Below are 23,877 nucleotides of genomic sequence, written 5' to 3'. Positions count from 1 at the left end.
AGTGGAGAAGAATGAATTACTCCTTGGTGCAACAGAAGCCAAGACCTTTTGTTCTTATAAGAGAAAATGTTTAATTATTTGAAGCAAAGGAAATAATGTGCTTTGGGAAGATCATGGAGTGTGAGATTAGTTTTGGATAATTCTGATGAATAACTGGCAGAATAAATGGTCCTCTGCTGTGGTGCAGTTTTCAATGGTGCATGATGGTAAGTGAAAGGTTGAAAGCTGACAGAAAAACCATCCTTATCTTTTCAAAATTAGAATGCTAATAATGAAAGAATATTTCATTAAAGAAACAAATTACCTATTGGTTTTCATTACAACAGGCAAGTTCAAGTCAATTTGGTTATAGGAACTCATTTACTACAAGTTAATCAGTTTGGATTATCAATCTCAACAAGTTCGATCTCCAGCATTGTGGATCGAACCCTCCCTAAGAGATGCAGTCCCTCAGTAACAAAATCCACAGAAAGACTTGCCGCTTGCATGATTGACTTCTTCTGCACTGGCAACATGCTGTTTGATGACTCTGCCACATCCTCTTGCGAAAAAGCATCCAGGAGCTCCTGACCTTTGAACTTGCCAAATGCCTTTGCGCCAAGACCAGACACCAGAAAACCCAGATTTTTCAACTTTTCAGCTGTGACCTGCAGAAATAAAAACATTTATTTTTTAATACATTGCTCAAACTCAGTAAAAATAATAATACACTGGAACAGCAATGGTATGAATTATTCACATGGAGTCCAGAATGAAACTGTTTAACTCACTGATTTCCATCTTTGCAATGTTTTGCAGACATCTCTTTCCATCACACGCAGTTTTTTTCATACAGAATTATATTAAAAGGCAATGTGCCATCCCATGAATAATTTTATATCATATTTCTTTTGGGATGTATTTATTTTAGAATATCTGAAAGCTCCTTCTTAGACTTGATCACCTGCTCAGATGAAATGCAATGTTACTCTGCTAGTTTCATCATTTTTTCTGACTTTACCAGTCTTGCAGGTTTTATTTGGCTGTTTAAAATGGTTGAAGGAGAAGTCAAACCGTGTTCAAACAATTACAGGCTGTGTGATTTGTTTGATTAAATGTTTAATAGCTGTTTGTTTTCATTGTGGTAGTTCACTGAGGAAAGGAAGACTTTGTGTTTGTGTGATGTGTTTCACAACCTCAGAATGGCTAAAAGTTCACTGGATTCAATTAAATAGATTTGAAGAGTGGTTATTTTGTAACTTGGGAAACAGTTTGATCTGCTCAGTATTTCTGGTATTTTCTGGTTCAATTTCCACTTTCCATCTTCTGCACTATTCTGCTTTAGTCCGAAACAATTACACTCACAATCAACATACACAAAGGAATTTCCCAAATTATGCAGCTATGCCAGAGAGAAAATCGGATGTCTATAATAAGCCTATTGATAACTGTATGCATGTCATACACTGGTATGTGATACGATGTCAAACAACGCAATGTGCTCTGCTTTTGAACTTCATTTTGGAAGCAGAATAATGTAGCCACTATGTATTGTTTTTCATATTTCAGACTGGGGTTGAATTTTAGTCCTGTTATTGTGTTTTAAATGGATCTTTTACTCAAATTAGACCCAAATATCAAATCAACCTTTCAAATTTTGATCAATATAGTTTTCAGAATTTTGAGTTTTATCTTACCCTGATGAGGGAAGTTTGTCACACCCAACGGTTTGGTTATAGGAGTCCTCGGAGTTAAGGTTTGGTGAATCATAGAGTCACACAGCACAGAAAAAGGCCTTTCAGCCCAACTGGTCCATACTAACCAAGAATCCCATCTAAGCTAATCGTATGTGTCCGCATTTGGCCCTTATCCCTCTAAACCTCTCCTATCCACGAAACTGTCCAAGCACCTTTTAAATGTTGTCAATGAGCCTGCCTCAACCACACCAACTGGCAGCTCCTTCCATAAATGGACCATCCTTTGAGTGAAAAGTTGCCCCTCCAGTTCCTAATAAATCTCTCCCCTCTCACCCTCAACCAATGTCCTCTAGTTCTTGATTCTCTTAACTGGGAAAAAGACTGTGTGCATTCATCCCTTCTATGCCCCTCATGGTTTTATACACTTCTATAATATCACCCCTCATTCTCCTATGCCCCAATGAATAAAGTCCCAACATTTTCAACATCTCTCGAGTCCCAGCAACGTCCTCGTAAATCTCCTCTGCACTCTTTCCAGCTTAATGGCACCTTTCATAATAGCTGGGTGACAAAAACTGAACACAATATTCCAAATGTGGCTTCACCAATATCTTGTACAAGTGAGATAGCAAGTACAGCTCTAGTGAGGTAGGGGTGACGATGCACAGGGTCTGCAGGAGCAACTCAACATTGGACCTGTGAGAAGCAGCAAGGTGAGGCGACCAGCTCAGTACTGTTAGAATTTTGAAACAGTGACGTCAGAAATCAAAAGATGATGTCAGCAAAAGGGGAGGATTGGTGAGTAGCTGGTAAGTGCTCATACTTGGCTTTCTTAAAATTTTAAGTTTATCCATGCTAGTTTGTTGAATATTATGTTAAGAGGTATAGCCAGGCAGTTCACAACTGTGGATTGCACTTTCTGATAGTCAGAGAGGAGGAGAAGGTGGGATATCTCTGTTGACAAAGGTTGAGATCACTGCAGAGGTGAGGAATGATACTGGCTCAGAAGCTCAAGGTGTTAAATCAGTTTGGATGGAGATGAGAAATAGTAAGGGTAGGTGGTCATTGATGGGTGGGGTACCTAGGACCCCTCATGGAAGCTACAGTGTAAGGCAGTGTGTTGATCAAAAAATAATGAGGACTTGTGAGAAAGACACTGCAGTAATCATGGGTGATGCTAATCATCATACAGATTCAACAAATCAAATTGGTAAAGGCAGCCTTGAGGCACATCACGGAATGTACTTGGGATGCTTCGAAAAGTAAGATTTCATGACCCAACTAGGGAACAGATTATTTTAGACCTATTATTATGCAATAAAACAGATTAATTAAAGATCTCATATAACTGATCTCCTGAGCAAGAATGATCAGAGGACACCAGAATTTCAAAGTTAGTTTGAGGGCGAGTAACTTGAGTCTGAACATAAGTCCTAAACTTAAAATAAAAGCAATTATGATGGTATGAGGACTGAGTTGGCTAAAGTGAACTAGGAAAAGAAACTAAAAGCGCAAGACCATAGATCAGTAGTTGCAGATATTTAAGGAGATATTTCATAAATCACAGCAAAGGTACATTCCAGGTAGAAAGAAAGGCTCTACAAAGTGGATGTATCACCTGTGCGTAACTCAGGGAGTTGAAGGTTGTATCAAATTGAAATAAAAGACAGACAATGCTGCAATGATTAATGCTCAGCCAAAAGATTGGGCAATTTTGAGAAATTAGCAAAGGAGCTGGAGGGAGGGAGGAATTTAAAATAATCTTTCACTCGAGGAAGGCAACTAGAGAAACTAATGGGGATAAAAGTCATTAAGCGCTGTGGACCTGATAACCTGTATTCTAGGGGTTTAAAGGGTTGCAAGATTGTGGAGCAGTCCCACAGGATTGGAAAACCACAAATGTAATGCAAGGAAAGAGGAAGACAGAAAGCAGGAAACTGTAGGTCAGTTGGTCTAACATTGGTCTTTGGGAAAATGCCGGAATTCGTTATAAAGGAGGAAATAGCAAAGCTGTTAGAAAATCAAAAGACAAGCAGAACCAACCTCGTTTGTGAAAAGAAAATAGTATGGGACTAATTTACTGGAGTTGTTTGAGGATGTGTGTGGATAAAGGTGAACCTGTAGATTTAAAGCAGTTGAATTTCCAGAAGGCATTTAATGAGCTGCTATGTAAAATGTTACTGCACTAGATAAGGAATTGTGTGATTGGTTGTAAAGCATACAGACATTGATAGGGAAATAGCTAACTAACAGAAAACAGAGTCAAACTAAATTGGTAATTTTCAGATCAGTAACTAATGGTGTGTCACAGGTTTAAGTGCTGGGACCTCAAATCTCTATTAATAACTTGAATGAAGAGAACAAGCGTAGAAACGTTTGCTGATTATGCAAAGAAATATGGGTTTGTTAGCAGTGAAGAGGACACAAAAAGCCTGCAAAAGAATACACGTAAGTTAAGTAAGTGGGAGAGAGGTTGGCAGATGGAGAGTGATGGGGGAAAGTGTGAAGTTATCCACTGTGGATGGTACACTGAAGAAAGCAAATTATTATTTCAATGAGACAATAAAATAAGGCATCTTGGGGTCCAGGTATATGAAACACTGGGGTTAATTATGGTATATCAGATAATTAAAGAGCTCATATAATGTTGGTTTTTATTGCAAGGGATATGGAGTACAAAAATGGGGAAGTTTCGTTACAAATCTACAGAGCACCGGTGAGATCATACCTGAAGAATTGTGTGCAGCTTTGTTACTATTTTTATGGATCTACTTGCATTGGAGGCAGAGCAGAAAAAAATCTTTAGGTTGATTCCTCGGATGAAGAGAATGACTTATGAAGAAAGATCGAGAAGTTTGGGCCTAGGCTCACTGAAGTTTAGAAGAATGAGAACTGACCTAAAGGGATTGACGAGGTGGATGTTCATGGAATATTTCCCTTGTGGGGTATTTAGAACTAGAGGGCATAGTTTCAGAACAAGGGATTGTCCATTTCAAATGGAAATGAGGAGGAACTTCTTCTCTCAGAAGGCCATGACTCTTTGGAATACTTTACCTCAAAGAGCCATGGTGGTGGTGTCATTAAACATATTCAAGGTGGCAATTGAGAGATCCTGGAAGTACAAGGAGGGCTAGAGGGGTTTGAGAGAACATGGAAAAGTAGTGGTTTGACCAAGACTGGATCAATAATAATCTGAATGAATGGCAGAACAGACTTGAAGAGCCAATGGCCTTCTCCTGCTCCTGTTCTTTACTTTCTTATGTCATGTTCAAGAGTGATGAAGTGGAAGAGCATATACAGTACGGATCTAAATTCAATGACTGATACTCACTTCTTCAGTTTCTTTGTACTTTTTGACAAGGACCTTGATTTGACCTTTGGACCACCCCTTGATATCCTTCAGTTTACTAAGTGCACCAGCAATGGCCTCTTTGGAGATATTGGACACTTGACTGACTTTCAGTCCAACCACTGAAGCTCCTAGTTCTTTTACATCCTCAGCAGACAAATCATTGACATTAATATTCTCCACAAGCATCTGATAGATCTGTAGAAACACACAACAGACAAATAATATATTAATCAGAAAATACATCATGCATCCTTGTGACTGAAATATAAAAACTGGATTAGCTTTGAAATGAAACATATCCCGTATTCAAGTTTGACACTGGAAATGAAAAGAAACTACTGGTGAAATCTTATTCGCTACCAAGCACTCGAAGTTTCACAAATAGTGCATCACCTCCTTTAAGTTTCTTGTGCAGTTGAGCAGCTTTTCCTGCAAAGTCATTACCGCTGTCTTATTAAGCAAATTCAGTTGATTGACAGGGTAGAAGCATGCCAGTTGACCAAGCCTACAGATAAAGACATAAAAAAAATTGGACTTAGACAAAAAAAATTCTTTCTGAAGGCAGAAATTAGATCAGCATCAACAGCAGTTTTCCAAATGAACCAAAACCTATTTCTTTCCAAACTAATTATTGGATTAATATACATCATTGAATGATATTCTTCAGTAAATGCAGTGAGCTTTCACAGCAAAGGTTATTGGAGCATGAATTTCTCAAATTGCTCATTTCCACTGTAGTTCTGAGATTTGTCCAAATTCAACAGCTCTGAAACTGTGGTTCCTCTGCAGCAGAAAGGAGTGATAATCTGGACATGGCAGCTTAACTTAGGTCAGAAACCAGTTTCATCCTCTGTCACAGCTCATGGCTGAACCCATTATGTAGACTGCTAGAGCATATGGTATATGGATATGTTATGAGAGGAAAATGATGAGAATAATTCTCATGCTTGGCATCTTAGCTCTTACAATTAAATGCACATTCTTTTGATAATCTATATTTGACACCTGACTCCAATATCTAACACGGATGGACTTTTTATTGCTGTTTGAGGTACTGCCTTCAATGTAAAGCAACAAGCATTTTTGTGAGAGCAGAACCAGTAAAAGACATAGGCCTTTGCTGCCATGATCAGATCATATACCAGTGAGGTGGTAATAAAGTTCAAAGAAAAACCTGTCACACTGTCTTAATGTGTGCTGGTATCATCTTGTACCATTTACTGCTTCTAAATAGAACAAAATTGTACCAAAGAGTTTTTCTAGTGTCAGTGCCCCTTTAAATGCCCTGGTCTGTTAAAAGTTAAAAGATTGCTGTCTGTTAAAGTTATACTTTGACAAAAGAACAACATTCTTACTTGGAAATTGCTGCATCTTCACTGATGTTAACATTGCCACATGCATTGAGTCCTTTGAAGAGAATGCGAGCTTGTACTGGTGTGAGATCAAAGAGCTTGTCTAAGAGGTCGGATGAAGAGTTGAAAAGCTGACATATCTGTAAATAGTCACATTTTTCAATGCTTAGACAAATTTGATACTCCATATGGTTCAAGAAGGATGCAGAAGTTTATTTTATAGTTGTGATATAATGTGAAAATATTTGGATAATTGCCCAAAGTTGATTTGCTTCAATTACTTTTTCCTTAGAAGATAATACCAAGTGAACTACCAATAACTGGATCTTGAGGTTGTTTAACCATTGCCACTCTTTCAACAGTTTAACAGTGGCAAGAGCAGATATCTCATGTGCATTCTCAAGTAAGACAGAGGTTGAGTTCTATCTAATGGAAGTACCAGTAGTATAGAAGAAGAAGACATTTTGGAAAGTAAATGGCGGAAAACCAACATGTTTCCTAGTCATTAATGTGAGAGTCGAGACATTTTTGTGACTTGCACATGGACATAGTTGTTGGCATGGCACTTGTGAAAAAGAACGACTTTCTCGGCATACTCACTTCCTTCCCTCTGAGCAGTATTTCAGGAATTTCCACATTTTCTCAGCTCAGCCAAACACCTTTTAACGCAGCCTAACTTCTCTCCATGAACTGCATTGTGTTTCCCTTACCACATGCATCTTGGTCTCATCCCAGAGCAAAAGTGTAAACTGAGGCAATCCAGCAACTCTTTGGTGACTATTCATCTATCAACTCTTCTGACAGCTGCTTTGGCAACGATTACCTTCCCTTACCACCTCTTATCTTCTTCACCTATTGGCAATCACATCAATTCTTAGCCAATAAGTAGTACCAAGGCTCCAGAAATACTTTCAGTTTAGCTGGACTTCGGTCCAGATTTGAGGCTTGCTGTGGAGGACAGTGTTGATCGAAACCACATCATCTGCTTCCCCAAACGTGCAGGCCAATGGTTCAGCCTGATCGCCAAACATTGCAGAGAGACTTGTTACCGATTCAAATCCCCTCCTCTGCATAATGCATCAAAAATATGTGATGAGAACCTATTCCCCTTACCAATTCCCTAAACGCCTTCCTTCTTTTCCTCCGTGTCTTCTATCCTTCCTTGCTCATTCCATTCCTCAAACTTCACCCTTCTCCTCTTTGACCTTGCCCTCTCCTCTTGAAACCTGTCCTATTCCTGAACCCCAGTCCATCGCCTTTCCCCCTATCCTTTTCTCCTTCCTTTCTCCGCACCTCCCCTCCCCTAACGTGCAGTACTGGTGATAAGTGCAACAGTGGAAAACTTTCAAAAGTTCACTCTTTGCAAACAACAAAATCTGGATTTACTGCAGCTTAGGAGAAGAAATGTCAAAATGTTAAAATTGCTAAAGCAGATTGAAAATGTACATGGAGGATGGAAGGAACTGAGGGAACTGAGCAAACAAAATCAATATTGAAAATCCAGTCTCTGAATAGTTCCAAACATTTTAAAGCTTGAATCTAATTATTCTGAAAATAACCAAAGTGAATTCTTACCGTGCTGGCTTCACCTTGTGCAATACCCCTGAAAGTCGAGGTGGGCGCTTGGACAATGAAGCGACCAAGTATGTTCAAAACATCGAGGGTGATCCAGCTGCCTTTACCCTTACCCTTCCCTTTATCTGAGAAGAAGAACAGAGAACTTGTCATGATTCTGATTACTGCAACAGCCTTAAAATGGACAGAATGGAGATTGACTTATCAACATTATTAATAAAACCTCGTCCTTCTTGAGAATGTAGGAGACATAACTCGTATGTTTTTCATTTCCGTTGCACATTTCAAAGCATTTCAGAACCAAGTTGGAAGTGCATTTGCCATTTAAGCGAGCAACAGTCACAGTTCAATTCTGTTTAGGAAGCTCCAAAAGAAAGCAGGTAAGACAAATGTTTCCATGATTTATTTTAATAACGTAGGTGAACATGAAATATTTGCCAGGAAATAGGGAGAGTTTCTGCTCTTCCTTAAATTTTGTCTTGTGAAATTACAAGCCTATTTGTACTGGCAGACAATACTTGGTATATTTATATGAAAGATTGATCCAGGGATTTCTACCATCTCATGAATTTAAGCAAAAAGCTGACAGCATTTACTGTGTGTGTGTGTGGGATGGGTGGGTAGGAAATTTCTGTTCAGATTCTCTGTATATATCTGCCCATGAACTGTGTACATCTGCCCCTGTACAGTGAACACCTCTCCCTGTACCATGTACATCTGTCCCTAGACTGTGTTTTTCTGCCCATGTACTGTGTATATCTGCCCATGTACCATGTTTACCAGTCCCTGTACTGTGTACATCTGCTAATATACAGAAGTATCTGGAATTGCAGTGATTTACACCTACTTCTGTGAAGTTAAAGGGACGTGGCTTAACAGGCCTGTATTATCTTGTAGGTAAGTCCCTTTAAGATCTTAACTTGTCTCTTGCATCTGCCCTTTCTCCCTTTCTCCAGGTCTCCTTTGAGCACACATTACTGGACCCCGACCCAGTCAATGAAACCCCCAGTTGCTGATCACGTCCCCCACCCCAACCACCAGATGCCGATGGTGACTGTTCCATGTCACAGCCAGAGCTGTGAAGACTTACTCTCACCCTACGAATAGCTGATGGTCAGAATCTTCCTCCAGTACTCTATGGAGCTTCCTCCATCACAAAGCCCTGCCACACCCCACACACTGTGGCCCTTTAACTGTGAAGAACCAGAGTTCCTCCACTAGCTCCACCATTGTCTTTGTGCACACAAGGCGAACAAGGTCACTTCTGTTCACTACATCTTGGAGGAACAATCAAATGTTGCAGCAGGGGGACCCAGATTCAAAACAGGATGTGGCCTATAGCCAGGTTAACATGGCTTTTGAAACATGGGACAATTTCTCAGCTTTTATCTTTAACACTGCACCATCTCACTATTACATTGAAGTGTCATTTAGCTCACGTATTTGGTATGGTGCTGGTTACATTAACTGATATATATATTAATGGCAGAGGAAGGAAACAAAGTGTATGATCACCAAAGTTGTGGATGATACAAAAATAGGTAGGAAGGCAAGGTGTGAGGTGGATACAAACATATACAAAAAGATATTCATAGATTAGGTGACTGGAAAAAATGTTGACAAATCGAAAATAATATGTGAAAGTGTGAAGTTGTTGATTTTGGAAGGAAAAACAAAATAGAGAAAAATTGCTGGATGCTTTTGAATAATGGGATTTGGGAGGACCTTTTGCATGAAGCCCAGAAGGCAAGCACATAAGTGCAGCAGCTATTCGGGCAGGGTAACAGAATGAAGACCCTTCTTTTAAGAGGGGGTATATAACATTAGGGAAGTCTTACTGCAGCCATACAAGGCACCAAGTGAGACCACATCTGAAGCCCTGTAAACAATTTTGGACTCTTAATTTACTTCATTGGTTATGGTTCAAAGAAGATCCACTTGGGTTATCCCAATATGGAGGGATTGCTTTATGAGGTAAAGATAAACATGTTGGAATTCTGCTCATCGAAGTTTAGAAGATCTTATTAAAACATGCAAGCTCCTTGTCTTTGGGGTCAGACAGAATAAGTTCTAAGAGGCTGTTCCCTCTCACAGGAGAGCCCAGAACCAGAGGGAATGGATCCTGAAAAAGGAGTGCCCATTTAAGACTGTAATGAGGAAGAGTTCCTTCTCACATAGGATTGTGGCCTTTTGGAACTCCTTGCCATAAGAGCTGTGAGGGCAGAATCTTTGGGTATATTTACTGCTGAGATGAACAGATCTCTATTCAGTCAGAGAAGGGGAAAAGGCAGAAACATTGACATCAGCAAGCTCAAGGGCTTGAATGACCTATATTTGTTCCTCTTTCTTATGATATTGTGTCTTATGCACAAAATTTTTTGGATGAAAAGACAGAATTGCAAATGTAGTAGTTATTTTCATAAATGAACAAGTATTTCTTAAAAAACTGAGTATAGTAAGAACAAAGTACAAGGAGCAGAGATAACAACTGCAAGAACTGCTATTCACATGACTTCAGAATGTATTAAGATTATGATTATTGTTTTATTGTAAATATGACAATCTATGAAGATTTCATATGTATATTTCACCAGACAAAGATGTAAATTATTCTTTTTATTACTGTAGTCAAGTGTTTTGTGCTGTTTTGGTGCTAAAGTGAAACTGAGTTTTCTATTTTGATGAAATTTCAGCTGGGAAAGTGCTGGGAATTATCACATGAGAAAGTAATTGCTGACAATAATCTTAATGTATTAATTCCACAGATTATGCCTGTGCAGACAGCCAGACACTCAAGATGAAAAAAGACAGAGAAAGTAATTGCCTTTTTCTCTTTCCTATTTTCTCAGGTGGTGTGATATTTTTAGCGTGACATTTCAAATGTGATGCCGAGGGTTAATGCTGAAATCTGAGAGATGGGCACCATTTCAAGATTTCTATATCAGGGTGTTTATTCAGTCTTTCTATTGATCCAGTCCATGTTTGCTGTTTGTTACCTTTATCTTTGCCTGGACCCATTGTTGGGCCTTTGTCATTGGTTTCTTCCATGGTGTTCATCCCGTATGGTCCTGATGTTTTTGTGTAAATAGCTTCCACCCACTTATAAATCTGCTTCCTGGTACCAGGAATAAGGTTATCGTATTCTCCATTTAAAACCTTCATTCTGCAATGATAAGTTAATCAGTGTACAATATAATAACACAGTAAAAACAAATTAAACTACTTTGCTTAATTATTTAGGAAGAAGGCAAATATTTCAAATATATACATAGTGCAATCGGTGATTATACAAGCAAGGAAGATCACATTCTCTGCACAACAAGACTTAACCAATCACTAAATGCTAAGGCGCCCTTCACACCATTCCATCTCTGGACTCTGCAGAAGTGTTGAGGTTCACCGACATTAAATTGGGAATCCACCTCTCTGAACGTACACCAACCAGGATTTCATAGGGTCAGAAACTCTATTTACTTGAATGATGATTTCCAAGGAATAAAAGGGAAAATGGAAGTTAATCTGTCTAATGATCATTGAGACAAACAGCGTGGAAGCAGACCCTTCAGCCACCGACTCTGCACTGACCACCCATTTGCACTTATCCTGACATTAGTCCCATTTTTATTCTCCCCACATTCTCAACTCCTCCCAGATTCTACCAGTCACTTACACATTAGGAGCAATTTACAGTGGTGATTGACCTACCGACTCCCGTGTCTCTGGGATGTGGGAGGAAACTGGAGCACCCGGAGCAAATCCACACGGTCACAGGGAGAACGTGCAAACTCCACACAGACAGCACCTGAGGTCAGGATTGAACCCAGGTCTCTGGCACTGTGAGTCACTGTGCTGTGTGGGATGCATTAATCTTTTTTCATAACTTGTCCATTTTTTTATTGCTTTATATTTTTACGTACGTTTAAAACATTTGTTTGTTTCATTCATTTACAGCAATGATAGACATTTAAAAACTGTTAAAAATGCTTCTCAGTTTTGACAAGAGGCAAGGCTCTGCCCATAGTCTAAGAGCAGGACTTCAGCAGTGATTGTCCAAAGCCCAATCACTGTTGAGGCCGCACACCTTGCCACACATTTCCCAATATGAAGGATCAGTTTGCCTGGCTTTCTTTATCTGGCCCAGGTATGAGTGGCTAGTGGCAATGGACCACATATTAGCACACATTGCAATCAAAGTCCCTGCCAGCATATATGCCCTCTGAACAATGAAACTGCATGGAGCAGATCATTTCACACAACATGTAGGTTTCAAACTGGGACCCACAGTTCCTGGGAGTTCCATTGGAGAAAACATGGTGATCATAAGTATTTTGATTCCCATCCATGTGGATTTCCACAAGTGGAGTGAATTGGGAATTCATGCAAGGATTTGTTTCCATATTGGCTGTTTTCCTGATATATTCTGTTGTCCTTTGCCAATACAAAGTATTTCCTGCAAGTGTAATGCTGATTATTTATTGGCTAGCTGGTGCCATCTTCGCTTGTTGGGATAGAAGAGGCCTTGGGAGTGCATTGATTGTGATTGAGGGTACAGCAGGTCACATCACCCAACCAGCTGGGTTCCAAACCACTAAGGCGGAGGCAAAACAAGGACCAGGGACATTTCACCAGACCCCCCAAATTTTCATCATATTCATCCCATCCAACCTATGATCTTTGATAATAAAGACTCATGGGTTTGAGGAATTTACAAGGCAGAGAAAAAGAGCAAGACGATGATAATATATTAAAATATCATTGTTTTAAATAATTATGCATTGTCATGCATTTAAAAGCATTTCATTGTAGAGAGTCCTGCTACACTTACAGTTCCATCAGATTGGAATGACTAATATTAAGACTGAATGACTTGACGCAGCCTGGACTCAGAGTGCTGATAGATTCATTAAGGTTTTCAAGAAATTCCGTGATATTTCCCGGAGCACTGAGGTTGTTCCTTAGGTCCTTCTCCCATCCATGACATTGGCCCGACCTCTACAATTTAGAATGCACAAAATGTTAAGTAGAACGATTTCAAATATCTTTGGAAATTCAGAGGAAGGAAAATATATAATCATTATATGGTTTGTCTGAGATTCACTGTAACCTTCTATCCAAGCAATTGCTGCAAGTATCTGAATCATTTTAATTAGATTTTGCCAAATCCACAGCAGGACACCCAGAGTAAGTTCATCCCATGGTGTATTATTCTTTCTAATTAGCAGTTAACTCTTTAAGGATGCAGCAATATTTTCCCCTCTTTTTTTAAACGCTCAATTGTGCCAATTCTTGGACACAACTGCCTGTCTGCTTTTTGGCCACAAGAACCTGGTGCATTAGGCTCTAATCATTTATGTGAGACACAAGAGATTCTGCAGAAGCTGGAATCTGAAGCAACACACACAAAATGCCGGAGGAACTCAGCAGGTCAGGCTGCATCCATGGAGAGAAATAAACGGCTGCTGTTTCGGGTCAAGACCCTTCATCAGGACCGGAAAGGAAGAGGGCAGAAGCTGAAATAAGAAGGTCAGGGGAGGGGGAGGAGCTGAAGGTAGGAGGGTGGTGGTGGGGGAGAGTGGGGGAGACTCACCTATCACCTGAAACATTCCCCCTCTCACCTGGACTCACCTACCACCTGAACTCACCTATCACCTGCCTGCATGTACTCCTCCCCGTCCCCCCTGACCTCCTTATTCCGGCTTCTGCCCTCTTGCTTTCCAATCATTTTTCTGTACAATTTTTCTGGTGCTAAAATGTACTTAACAACTGTTTCAAAAAGCCCCAAAATTAAACCATGAAATTCGTTAGTACAAGTTTCAGAACAGTGCTGGTGGGCTCATGTAACATTTTGGGAGCAGTGGGAATTAGGAGTCAAGTTTCCCACATTATTAATATCCTTCCCCATCTTTCTAACCTCATGAAGTAGCCCTTAAAGAGTCACATCATGATACAATTAGCCTGCTGGTCAAATCTCAAATAGGAACGGCTCTCAGTGTCAACATTAGAGTCACCTTCACTCTCAAAAACCTTGCCTCAGGAACCTCGTGGACTGTCTCTGCTGAGATCTTCATTTTAGGCAGTCCCTCGAGTTTGAAGATGACTTAGTTCCAATTTTGTGGATTCTACAATTGCTAATGAGGTTACTTTAGGACCTGTACACTCTTCCACAGATGGGTCAGGAGGTGCAGACAGGTGTGTAGTTAATGAAATGGTGTGCTCCTTCCATTGCTTTTACTAGGCATGGACTTGAGGTTCCTGGATGCTCCTTTTCCATTTTGAGTGGTCATGAGCCAGGGGTTCAGAGGAGTCGGTGGAGATATTTGTATTTCTTCAAGGAGGATTTGAACACTTAATCAAATCTTTTCCTCTATCTGCCTGGTTATCTCATCCCACAACAGAGCTGAGAATAGAATGCCTGTTTCAGGAGCCTGGGTATGTAAGCACCAATGGCCTACCCAATAGACTGACACAAACTGGGACCTCAGCACTGGGGGTGTTGGCCTGGAATAGGACACTGAATTGACTTGCTTATCCTTCCAATGAATTTGCGGGATTTTGTGGATACAGCATTAGTGATACTTTTCCAATGCCTTGAAATAACTAATGTAGATGGTTCAAGACCTGGAAGGAGACAGGGGCAGGGTGTACTGCTGCCTGCTACACTGTGAGTGTTGTGCCAGCTCTAAGATCTTGATCTTCTTATAGTCTTTTTATCAATTGAGCAAAGGTTTTGCTGGTGCATTGAAGGCAGTGGTGAATTTCATCATCTATCTCTGCCGTTTCTGAGAATTGGCTCGTGAAATCTGGGAAATGGTCCACGTTTTCCAGCATCTCACTGTGAACCTTTACTGTTGGAGGGCATGCGGCATATCAGGGGCAGGTTGGTAAAGAACCTCTCTCTTGGGGTCATTGACTATGAGGTATATGTTGTTATATACTTCATAGAATGAGTCCATGATGGCTTGAGTTCAGCCTCCAAATGTACACAGACACAGCATTGTCTGCATGTCACCACTCGACTACTGAGGTTCAGATGACCTTGATGGATGCAAGACACTTTGCTGCTCTCTACTGCACTGTGGAAGTCAAGATTAACTCTGCTGCTAAAGTGAGGATCCATTGATAATGGTTCATGCAATGTTTGCATTCACACCTGCAATGAGCATTTGACAGAACTGCATGGGTCCCAAAAGAACAGGTATTCATGGAAGGAACTAAGGCCGTTGGAGGTCTTCATGGTAACTTACTGCTATATAAAAAAGACATTTGCACATGGAAGCTGCATCTTTGTGCACTACTCTTTAGAAGCTTGTGCGAGCTCCTCTGTCCCCCTCAGACGGACTCTGCCACCACCTCCTCCTTCCCTGTAGCATGCACCCTTTCCTTGCCAACACCTCAGTGAACGAAAGAACCCAGGTTGCATTGTGATGAGACCTTTTCAAGGCTCCTTCTTGAGGTCAGCGCTATGAGGAAAAGTGGACAGGTTCTTGGCACCACCCCTTTGGCTAGATGTCTTTCTCCTGTACTTTTTGCACTTAGTTCTGATCTGATGAACATGGAACCACTTGTTCTTTCACAAGATTTCTTCTGGAAATTTCTGCTGCTCAAATTTAGGATAGAACCAGCCTGCCTGGGACTCTTTCTTCCTGCCCTTCAGTATTGACACATTGGTGCTATTTTGAGAAGACGGCTCACTCCAGCTGCCACTTAAACTTAAGAGATACCTGCTGAAACCGCCTGACAATGTGGTAACTGGGACTCCAGTTTCAATCAGTTTAATTGAACATTGTGGCAGGGAGTTGAACAGAACTCTGTGTATGACTGCAGGAGGAATGTATCTGACCCTTTAAAAAATCATTTGGTTTGATCCTTCAGCATTATTAAAAGTGTGCTCTTTTGCAAGTGAACCGCAACAGTTGTGATTCAGATCAATGTGGTTGAAAGTCTTGTCAGAAATGAATTTTGGATTTTGCACTGCTGTGAAATCAAGTGGACAAGCTGGGTGCCAGAAAACCAGTGCTGTGGTTTGCAAAGATTGTGCACCAGGTGTTAACTCTCTTAGAAATGTACAAAATTGTTTCATATCACATTAATATGGTTTACAACAGTTTCTTTTGCAAGTTGCGCAGATCAATTTCTTGGCTTGAATATCAGTGAGATATTCAACCACAATGTCTGAACTTACTCATTACCTATTAACATTGTAGAATCATTAAAAAGGGTCATTCAGCACTCCTCTACTTTAACAAACTCAGCGCAGAGCAGAATTTAACCAGGTAACTTCTTGAGAGGTGGAAATTCTCGGTACATTCTGCGCAGAGCAATCAGAGACCAATTTTTTAAATGTTTTAAAGGATTTTTCTGCAGTTATGTAGGAATATTTTCCCCTTGTCTGCATTCAGTAAGGAAGGGTACTTACCAACCCTGTCACCAAGGAGACTTGCTTGTGAGCATTTAATAAAATCTTTCATTGTAAAAAGGCTGCAAGCATTCATTTTGCTGAGTAACAACCACAAAAGTGCAACACCGCGTAACCTGAATTTGTTGCTAAGAATGTAGCCTGAAGTCCATGGTGTTCAAACAATTATTTCCTTACAGGAAATGCGATGGCTATCGGTTACCTATCGAGCTACATTTTCTGCGTACAAGAAGTCACACACATTTTAACAACTCCATTGGTGATCTGAATTGCATGCTATTATTATCTTATTAGGCTTGCAGGCAGTTTTCCTGGCTTTATGAGCACTGTAATTACCAAGTGATTATTCACTGTTACAAAACTGCAATCATTACATTATAATCAACACAATCTGACAGCAAAGTGCAAGACTACTGTTAAAATACCAGCAGTTCCAGGTGCTATCAATAATTAACCCTTAGAATGCTTGCAACAGCCTTGAAATGTTCTGTTAACTGTAAGCAGTGCCTGTAACTGTATGCAATGCCTTTATTTCATCTGTGATACACCTGAAGTGTTTAATCATTAGAGGAGGCATTTTTAATCTGAAATATTCACTAGGGCAACAAATGAACATCGGGAAACCAAAGGCACCATCTTTGCCCCCCGCTCCAAACTCTTCCATTACCCGATGCCTGCTGTGTGACATCGACTCACAGTCTCCCACCCATCCAACCACACCCTCTGCACTGCAGCCACTGTCTCAGGCTGAACCAGATTCTTCACAATTATAGAGCTTCCTCCATTTTTGAGCTGGGCTTCTGACCTCAAATGTTCTTGATCACAAAGTTACCAACTTCTACCTCCATAATGTCATTCATCTCCAACCCACTAAGCCCACTTGATGCTAAAATCCTCATGAATGTTAGCCCAGGCTCAACTATAAAACAGATATTCTACCATCCTTGACTCATTGTAGACAGACTTTGCTGGGCCCTTTTATCTATTGCAACACCTGTCTTTTCTCCACAATCTAGAATCCCACAACCAATTCCCATTTCATTATTCCTTCAGCAGTTTTAAGAGTCTCTTTAAGCTTCACTTAGTTGTCTTAGAATTTCATCACATTAAGTAATATCTCCTTCTTTGGTTCAGTGTCTAATTCTTTATTATTCCTCTGTGATGAATTGTGGATATTTGCAAATGTTGAAGTTGCAGTAGAAATTAGAGTTGCTGCTATATAAGTTAATGTTGTTGAAAATATAATTGATTTGAGATCGTTTAAGGATTCGGAGATGAACAAAGCACCAAATATGTTATTAAGACATTGGGCAGTAAATTCCAGGATTGACCCTTAATCTATGGCAATTTTACCCAATGCATCAATAGGGATGCTTTAGTTGTATAATGTGCCTCTGGATCTGGGCAAGGCTATATCAGCCAGTGTCCCTATTTCTGCTTCACTATCCAGTTACTTGAACTATCATTTCATATGACTGAATGGCATGGGTAATCAGAATCGGCCAGTAGGGTGAACAATATCTGAATACCATTCAAGTTCATACACGAAGAATGATGATATTGTGAGGCCTCAAAAGATTCAGTAAACAAATGGTCAGGCTCTTCAGGACGGGCAAAGAGAAGGGAGATTGAAGTATTCTTCATCCAAACTCTTATGTCCTTGGCTTATTCATACTTAGTTCCATTCGCTGACAGTTCCCCTGCATTGTTGATATACATGGCTCCTGGTTAAGGAATGCCTTGATTTTAAAATTCTCACCCATGCTTTCTAATTTCTCTTTCCTCCCTATCCTTACAATCTCTGCTGCCACATATCCCTCAAGGTACCTGCACTTTTCCAATTCTCAGCTCTTAATCACCCCTGGATTTAATTACTCAACTATAAACAGCCAAGTTTTCAGATACCAAGGTCCCAATCTCTGGAAATAGTTCCACAAACCTCTTTAGTCTCAACCCTGTTTTACTTCTTGAAGATGATTCTTAAAACCCGTTTCCTTGACCAATCTTTTGGCTCTAAAATCTATGTGGCTCAGTTGCCAGACTTCTATTGAAGATCTTCAGGACATTTTGTCACATTAAAGGTGATATATAAATGCATGTTTCTGTGGTCTCATCCAGAAATGGTAGACCTCCGATTGGAAATGCCGTACTCACACAATGTGTTTGTTGTTGCCTCGAGCCAAAATTCAATGAGTAGGTTTGCATAAGGAAGCTTTTCCAATTCTGCTTGCTAGTCAAACATGACAAGGAAGTTCAGTATTGCTGACAATCAAGTGATTCATTTTTATTGAGAGATCCACAAGAACAGAACTCCATGAGTTGCTTTAACACAAGTAAAATCAAGGCAAGCAGCTTCAGGGAGATAGCAATTGGAATGCATTAGATTAAAGGCCCTGCTTCTCTTCAAACATTCCTTTTCACAATATGAAAATCAGAGTGAATTATTTTACCTCTTTTGAGTCTTTGCCACTTCTTTGAGAAGCCACTGTGAATGTCAAACAGGATACAAATGTTAGAAAAATCTGAATGCGGTTGCGATTCATGCACTGTTGTTCATTGATCTATTAGTAATACATAAACATGTCTGCAGAGTTACATGTTGAAAAGATTCCAAGGTTCTTTAATCTTTGAATCTACAGGGTAAGTAACAAAGACAGCGTTCAGTGGCAGTTTGATGGATGATAACACACTACTTGAAGACATGGGTCAAAGTCACTGTATTATTCCAGTTAGCTGCATTTTAGCTCCAGAAACCATTGTCAATAATAACCTCTACTAGTGTCAAAATAGATATTCTCTGACTAAAGGAAGGCCGTTCAGGGATTTTGAATTAAACCTGGATAAGTTTAAGTGGCTACTGTTTTGCTGAAGGGCCTGAAGTAAAAACATTGCTTTTTTTATGTAAAAGCAAAAGTAAAATCCCAAACTGTGTAGAAACAAACACATGCAGGATATGAGAAGCTGTTAGGTTCTGCTAATTCCTCATGCAGAGCTCACCCAAAATCTGCCAAGCTAACACAATAAATCAAGGAATTTAAAGTACATGTTTTCATAATTTCTCATGACCAAGAGGGAGACCATTTGGTCAATCGGGTCAATGCAATTTCAGAGGAATCCCGTCAATTCCATTTCCTCACCATTTCTCTGCAAGCTGCTCTATCTCCTACCACCTTGACTCCCCTAACACGACCTATCTGGGGATAATTTTCAGTTGCCAAATAATCTTATAACCAGCAGGATTCCAGGGGAAACACACATATAGTCACAGGGGCAGTGTAGAAATTCTAAACAGATTGTATCAGAGATGAGGGTAAACTGTGAGGTGGTCACTGGAACTGTGAGACAGCAGCAGTTCCCCCTGCACCGCCTTGCTGCCTGAGTTACATTCAAAGCAATTTGAATTGCACATTGTTGTACACGTACTTGAGTTGAGCAGAGTAGCGTTGTGCAATGTATGCAATGAAATACATTGAAAAAGGGTTTGGAATATTAGCACTATCAAAACAAAACAGTTCTATCAGAACTCAGTTACATCCCAAATCCTCACCTCTCTGCAAGTTAAATATCATATTTTACCTGTTGTCAGACTGATCAGGTTCAAGCAGAAAATGAAGATGATGACATCACGTTTCAGTCCCATTTTCATAGATGCTCCAAACTTTGACATTAACAGTGAAACCTCTATTAAATAAAAGAGGAAATAAGTCAATGAATATAAAATTTTGCTCATTAATAGTAAATTTTCAATAAGTGATCAAATTTATTAATACCAGAAAAAGTTACACAAGTTGAACTTCAAATCAATACATATATTTAATGTAGAAGCTTATTAATAATAAGAATAATTATTGCATAACTGTATTATATTGAAAACATAAAGGGAGAATTTCCTTTGCCTTACTAGTACTAAATATCAATCGTTGCATTAATAAGAAATTAGCCCTGTTCTAGAATTAATTTCTGGTGTAAACCACTATATCACCGTTTCACACTGGATTTTGGCCAATCTTGTAGATTATTTTGAGGGGGACCCAATTCGTTTCCAGTAAATCAAAATCAAAAAAATAGGTGCAATCCATTTTTCAGGCATTGGATATTTAGATTTATTAAATTAGACATAATGTAAAAGTAAAAACATTTTGTTATCTTTCATCTAATGACACCATATTGCAGGAAAATAACAAAATAATTCTAAATGCAAGAAATTACTTGTCAGGTAGGGAAATTAAAATGCATTTGTAATATAATATTACTATATGAAAGACAAATAACTGCAACAAAAATATTGTGAAGCATTTTCAGAGGGGGCAAAAGCTGAAATCGCGCCAGTCTACTGGAATGGCATATTTCTTGTATTGACGTATGAAAAATTCTGCAAATTCCACAGCCAGTAATATTAAATATACCAATTGCCTTGCAAGCATTTTCTATAAATTGTGTTACTCATTTTAATTTCACTTTATATTACAAAAATATAGTGGAACATAGAACAGTACAGCACAGGAACAGGTCCTTTGACGCACAATGTCAATGCTGAACACAAAGCCAAATTAAACTAAATCTCTTCTGCCTGGATGTGATCCATATCTCTCCATTCTCTGCATATTCATGTGTCTATCTAAAATCCTCTTAGATGCCATTATCGTATCTTCTTCCACCACTACCCCTGGCAGCATGTTCCAGGCACCTGTGTAAAAAACTTATCCTGCACATCTCTCTGAAACTTTCCCCCCTCACCTTAAGTATGTCTTCTAGTATTTGACATTTCTACCCTGGAAAAAAGATTCTGACTGTCTACCTTATCTATGCCTCTCATAATTTTATAAACTTCTATCAGGTCTCCCCTCAGCCTCTGACGCTCCAGAGAAAACAAACCAACTTTGTCCAACCTCTCCTCACAGCTCATATCCTCTAATCCAAGCAGCATCCTGGTGAACCTCTTCTGTAGACTCTCCAAAGCTTCCACATCCTTCCTGTGATAGAGCAACCCAAATTGCACACAACACTCCAAGTGCAGCCTAACAATAGTTTTATATGGCTACAATATTAAGTTGTTGAAGGAGCTGAAGATGTCGGAAATCTAATCACTATTACAATGTAATCAAAGATAGCAGCAGATCTACATTTGCTCAAACTGCACAAATAGCAGCGAGAAATATGCATAAAAATATTTTAGTTGAGGGATCACAGTTTGTTTGGGGGATAAGGAATGAGCAGTATACTGGCAGAAGTCAAATAAAAACCTGCAGATGCTGGAAATCTGAAATAAAAAGAGAAAATGCTGGAAACACTCAGTATGTTAGATAGCATCTGTGAACAGAGAAAAAGGGCTAATGATTCAGGTTAAGGTGGAGTGCCTTCAACCTGAAAGATCCGATGAAGGGTCTTCAACGCTGTTAACTCTGCTTCTCTTTCCACAGATATTGTCTGGCCTGCTGAGTGTTTCCAGCATTTTCTGTTCTGCTTATTGCTTTTCAAATATTGGCATGTTTGTTTTTTGTTTATATCAGGTAACAGTTTCATGTATCATCCAGAGGTCAGCATCATTAGGTTGTATTTTAGAACATCATACAAGGGTTGTGTGATTCTGTCTTGGAACGAAGCTCGAATCTCTCACTGAGAGGTGAGAGTGTTATAACCGAATCAAGGCTCTCTCTGAATTTGACAATACACCTTTTCTCAAAGCAAGGTCATTAATATTGGAATCTTAGACGAACTGAACTTAAAACACATAAACCTGCAGGGTTGTGTTCTGAAATCTGGAAAGAGATTTGCGAGGAGAGTTGCAAGATATCGGGTTGAATTGTGCTGGCTGTGGCTGGCGTTTCTGAGGGAAGTCACAAGTGCTCCCAGTTAAGTGAATTTATTCCATATTTTGAGACATATGTGCCCAGATTTGTCACTCCCCTCTGTCACTAACTCCACATACTTGAGAATCTGCCTTGTGATCCTGCACTGGTATTGGATAAAGGTCCCTAATCATTTGATAGGGATTCCAGACTCAAGAGGAAACCTCGGCAGATCTTGATTTAACACCAGTGCTGGTAGATTGAAGCTCAATGATGTACCAAACATCACGCATTTACCACAAAAACAGGATCAATCATTCAGCAATGGGAAGGGCCTCCAACAGGCCTTTGGCTTGCTCATGCAATGTTTCCTTTGTCTGATCCACTCGATAAGGCCTGATTGCACAATGGGACTCCTCAGTTGCACTTAGACCTATCTGACCACAAGTCAGATGATTTCCAGGACTAACTTTCTTTGCAATGCAAACAAAACTAAAGCTGAAGACCCAGGAGACTGCAGATGCTGGAATCTGGAGCAACACAAAAGGCACTGGAGGAACTCAGCGGGTCAGGAAGGGAAATGAACAGTCGACATTTCGGGTCGAAACCCTTCATCCTTGACTCCTTCTGTGTTGTTCCAGTTAATGCCTTAAGTTATTTCCTTGTCGCATTCTCCATTAGAACATTTTATGTAAACTCTTAACAAGGGAAAGCTATCCTTGAAATTGGAGGTTTTTCGTGGCCTGTTCCAGGGTTTGAACTCTGGGCTGTTGGACAAGGCAGTTCTGAAGGAACTCTGTATTGTCAGTGGAGCAGTTCTCAAGATTTGTTCTGTCCTGATATAAGATGTTCAATTTAGCAATCCTGTAGATTCAACCCAAGCTACTTACTAAATGCAGAGCAATAGTGTAGCGGATGGAACAGGAGGAAGAAGAAATTTTGAAAGCTCCTTTCTGATCAGCTTTGACTAAAGCAACAGCCTCTACCACTCATGAATACAACTTTAGTTCTCCATTTAACAGTAGTATCCTGTTTCCTTTGCTATTTATCAGAATGCACAGTAATTGCTTGACCATCTTAAAATAAAAGCCAAGGCAAAATCAACTTTCCAGTTCATAGTTCTGCAACAATCCACATTAAACATTGTGCAAACCTCATTTCTCTTCGTGCTTGTATTCCATGCACATTCCTCTGTCTCAGTGCCCCCAAGCAGCCTGTGTGGCTGCAACAGGGTTGGGAAAAGTAGCTGCCTTTGCGTGGAAGAGGCTACAAGTGGTTTTGAAGACTGTCTTCAAAGCCCCTCGATTAAGAGAAGCCGGCCACAGTCTCCAATGTTGTCGCCCAAAAGGCAGCATTTCAGCTGGCTGGTTGTCAGGAGCATGACCATTGTTAGAGTAGCAGGGGATGTGATCAAGAATCCAAGAGAGCAGGCCAATGGAATCATGGAACCATCACAACACAGAAGGTGGCTGGTTCCTGGTAGAGAAACTCCATCAGTCCCATGCCCTTGTTCTATCCCCATCATCTGCAATTCTCACTCCCTTATATGCCTGCACAATTCCACTTTGATGCCTCAAGGCAGTCACCACCTTTTCCCCAGGCAGTAAATGAAAATCAAAAAAATAAGTGCAGATACTGGAAATCTGAAATATTGAAAATACTGGAAATACTGAGCATGTCAGGCAGCATTTGTAGAAAGAGAAACAGAGTTAATGTT

The 23,877-nt window shown here is 39.9% G+C and overlaps 1 protein-coding gene across 1 annotated transcript in view; it reads right to left on the bottom strand.

The window, feature by feature from the left end:
- Positions 1-23,877, bottom strand: part of LOC127583640 (otoancorin-like) — an 88,244-nt gene that overhangs the window by 52,361 nt on the left and 12,006 nt on the right. The window contains exons 2-10 of the mRNA XM_052039830.1: positions 19,948-20,052; positions 18,822-18,856; positions 12,781-12,947; positions 10,952-11,118; positions 7,956-8,080; positions 6,384-6,520; positions 5,422-5,533; positions 5,008-5,223; positions 480-647 (exon numbers count right to left, since the gene is read on the bottom strand). Of these exons, the coding sequence (XP_051895790.1) occupies positions 480-647; positions 5,008-5,223; positions 5,422-5,533; positions 6,384-6,520; positions 7,956-8,080; positions 10,952-11,118; positions 12,781-12,947; positions 18,822-18,856; positions 19,948-20,038 (1,218 nt within the window). The 5' untranslated portion in view covers positions 20,039-20,052. The remainder of the gene's footprint in view (positions 1-479; positions 648-5,007; positions 5,224-5,421; positions 5,534-6,383; positions 6,521-7,955; positions 8,081-10,951; positions 11,119-12,780; positions 12,948-18,821; positions 18,857-19,947; positions 20,053-23,877) is intronic.

Source organism: Pristis pectinata, chromosome 27 (genome assembly GCF_009764475.1).
Source record: "Pristis pectinata isolate sPriPec2 chromosome 27, sPriPec2.1.pri, whole genome shotgun sequence".
Taxonomy (NCBI): Eukaryota; Metazoa; Chordata; class Chondrichthyes; order Rhinopristiformes; family Pristidae; genus Pristis; species Pristis pectinata.
The sequence above is the reverse complement of the archived record's forward strand: the minus strand, read 5'-3'. Positions and strand labels throughout refer to the sequence as shown.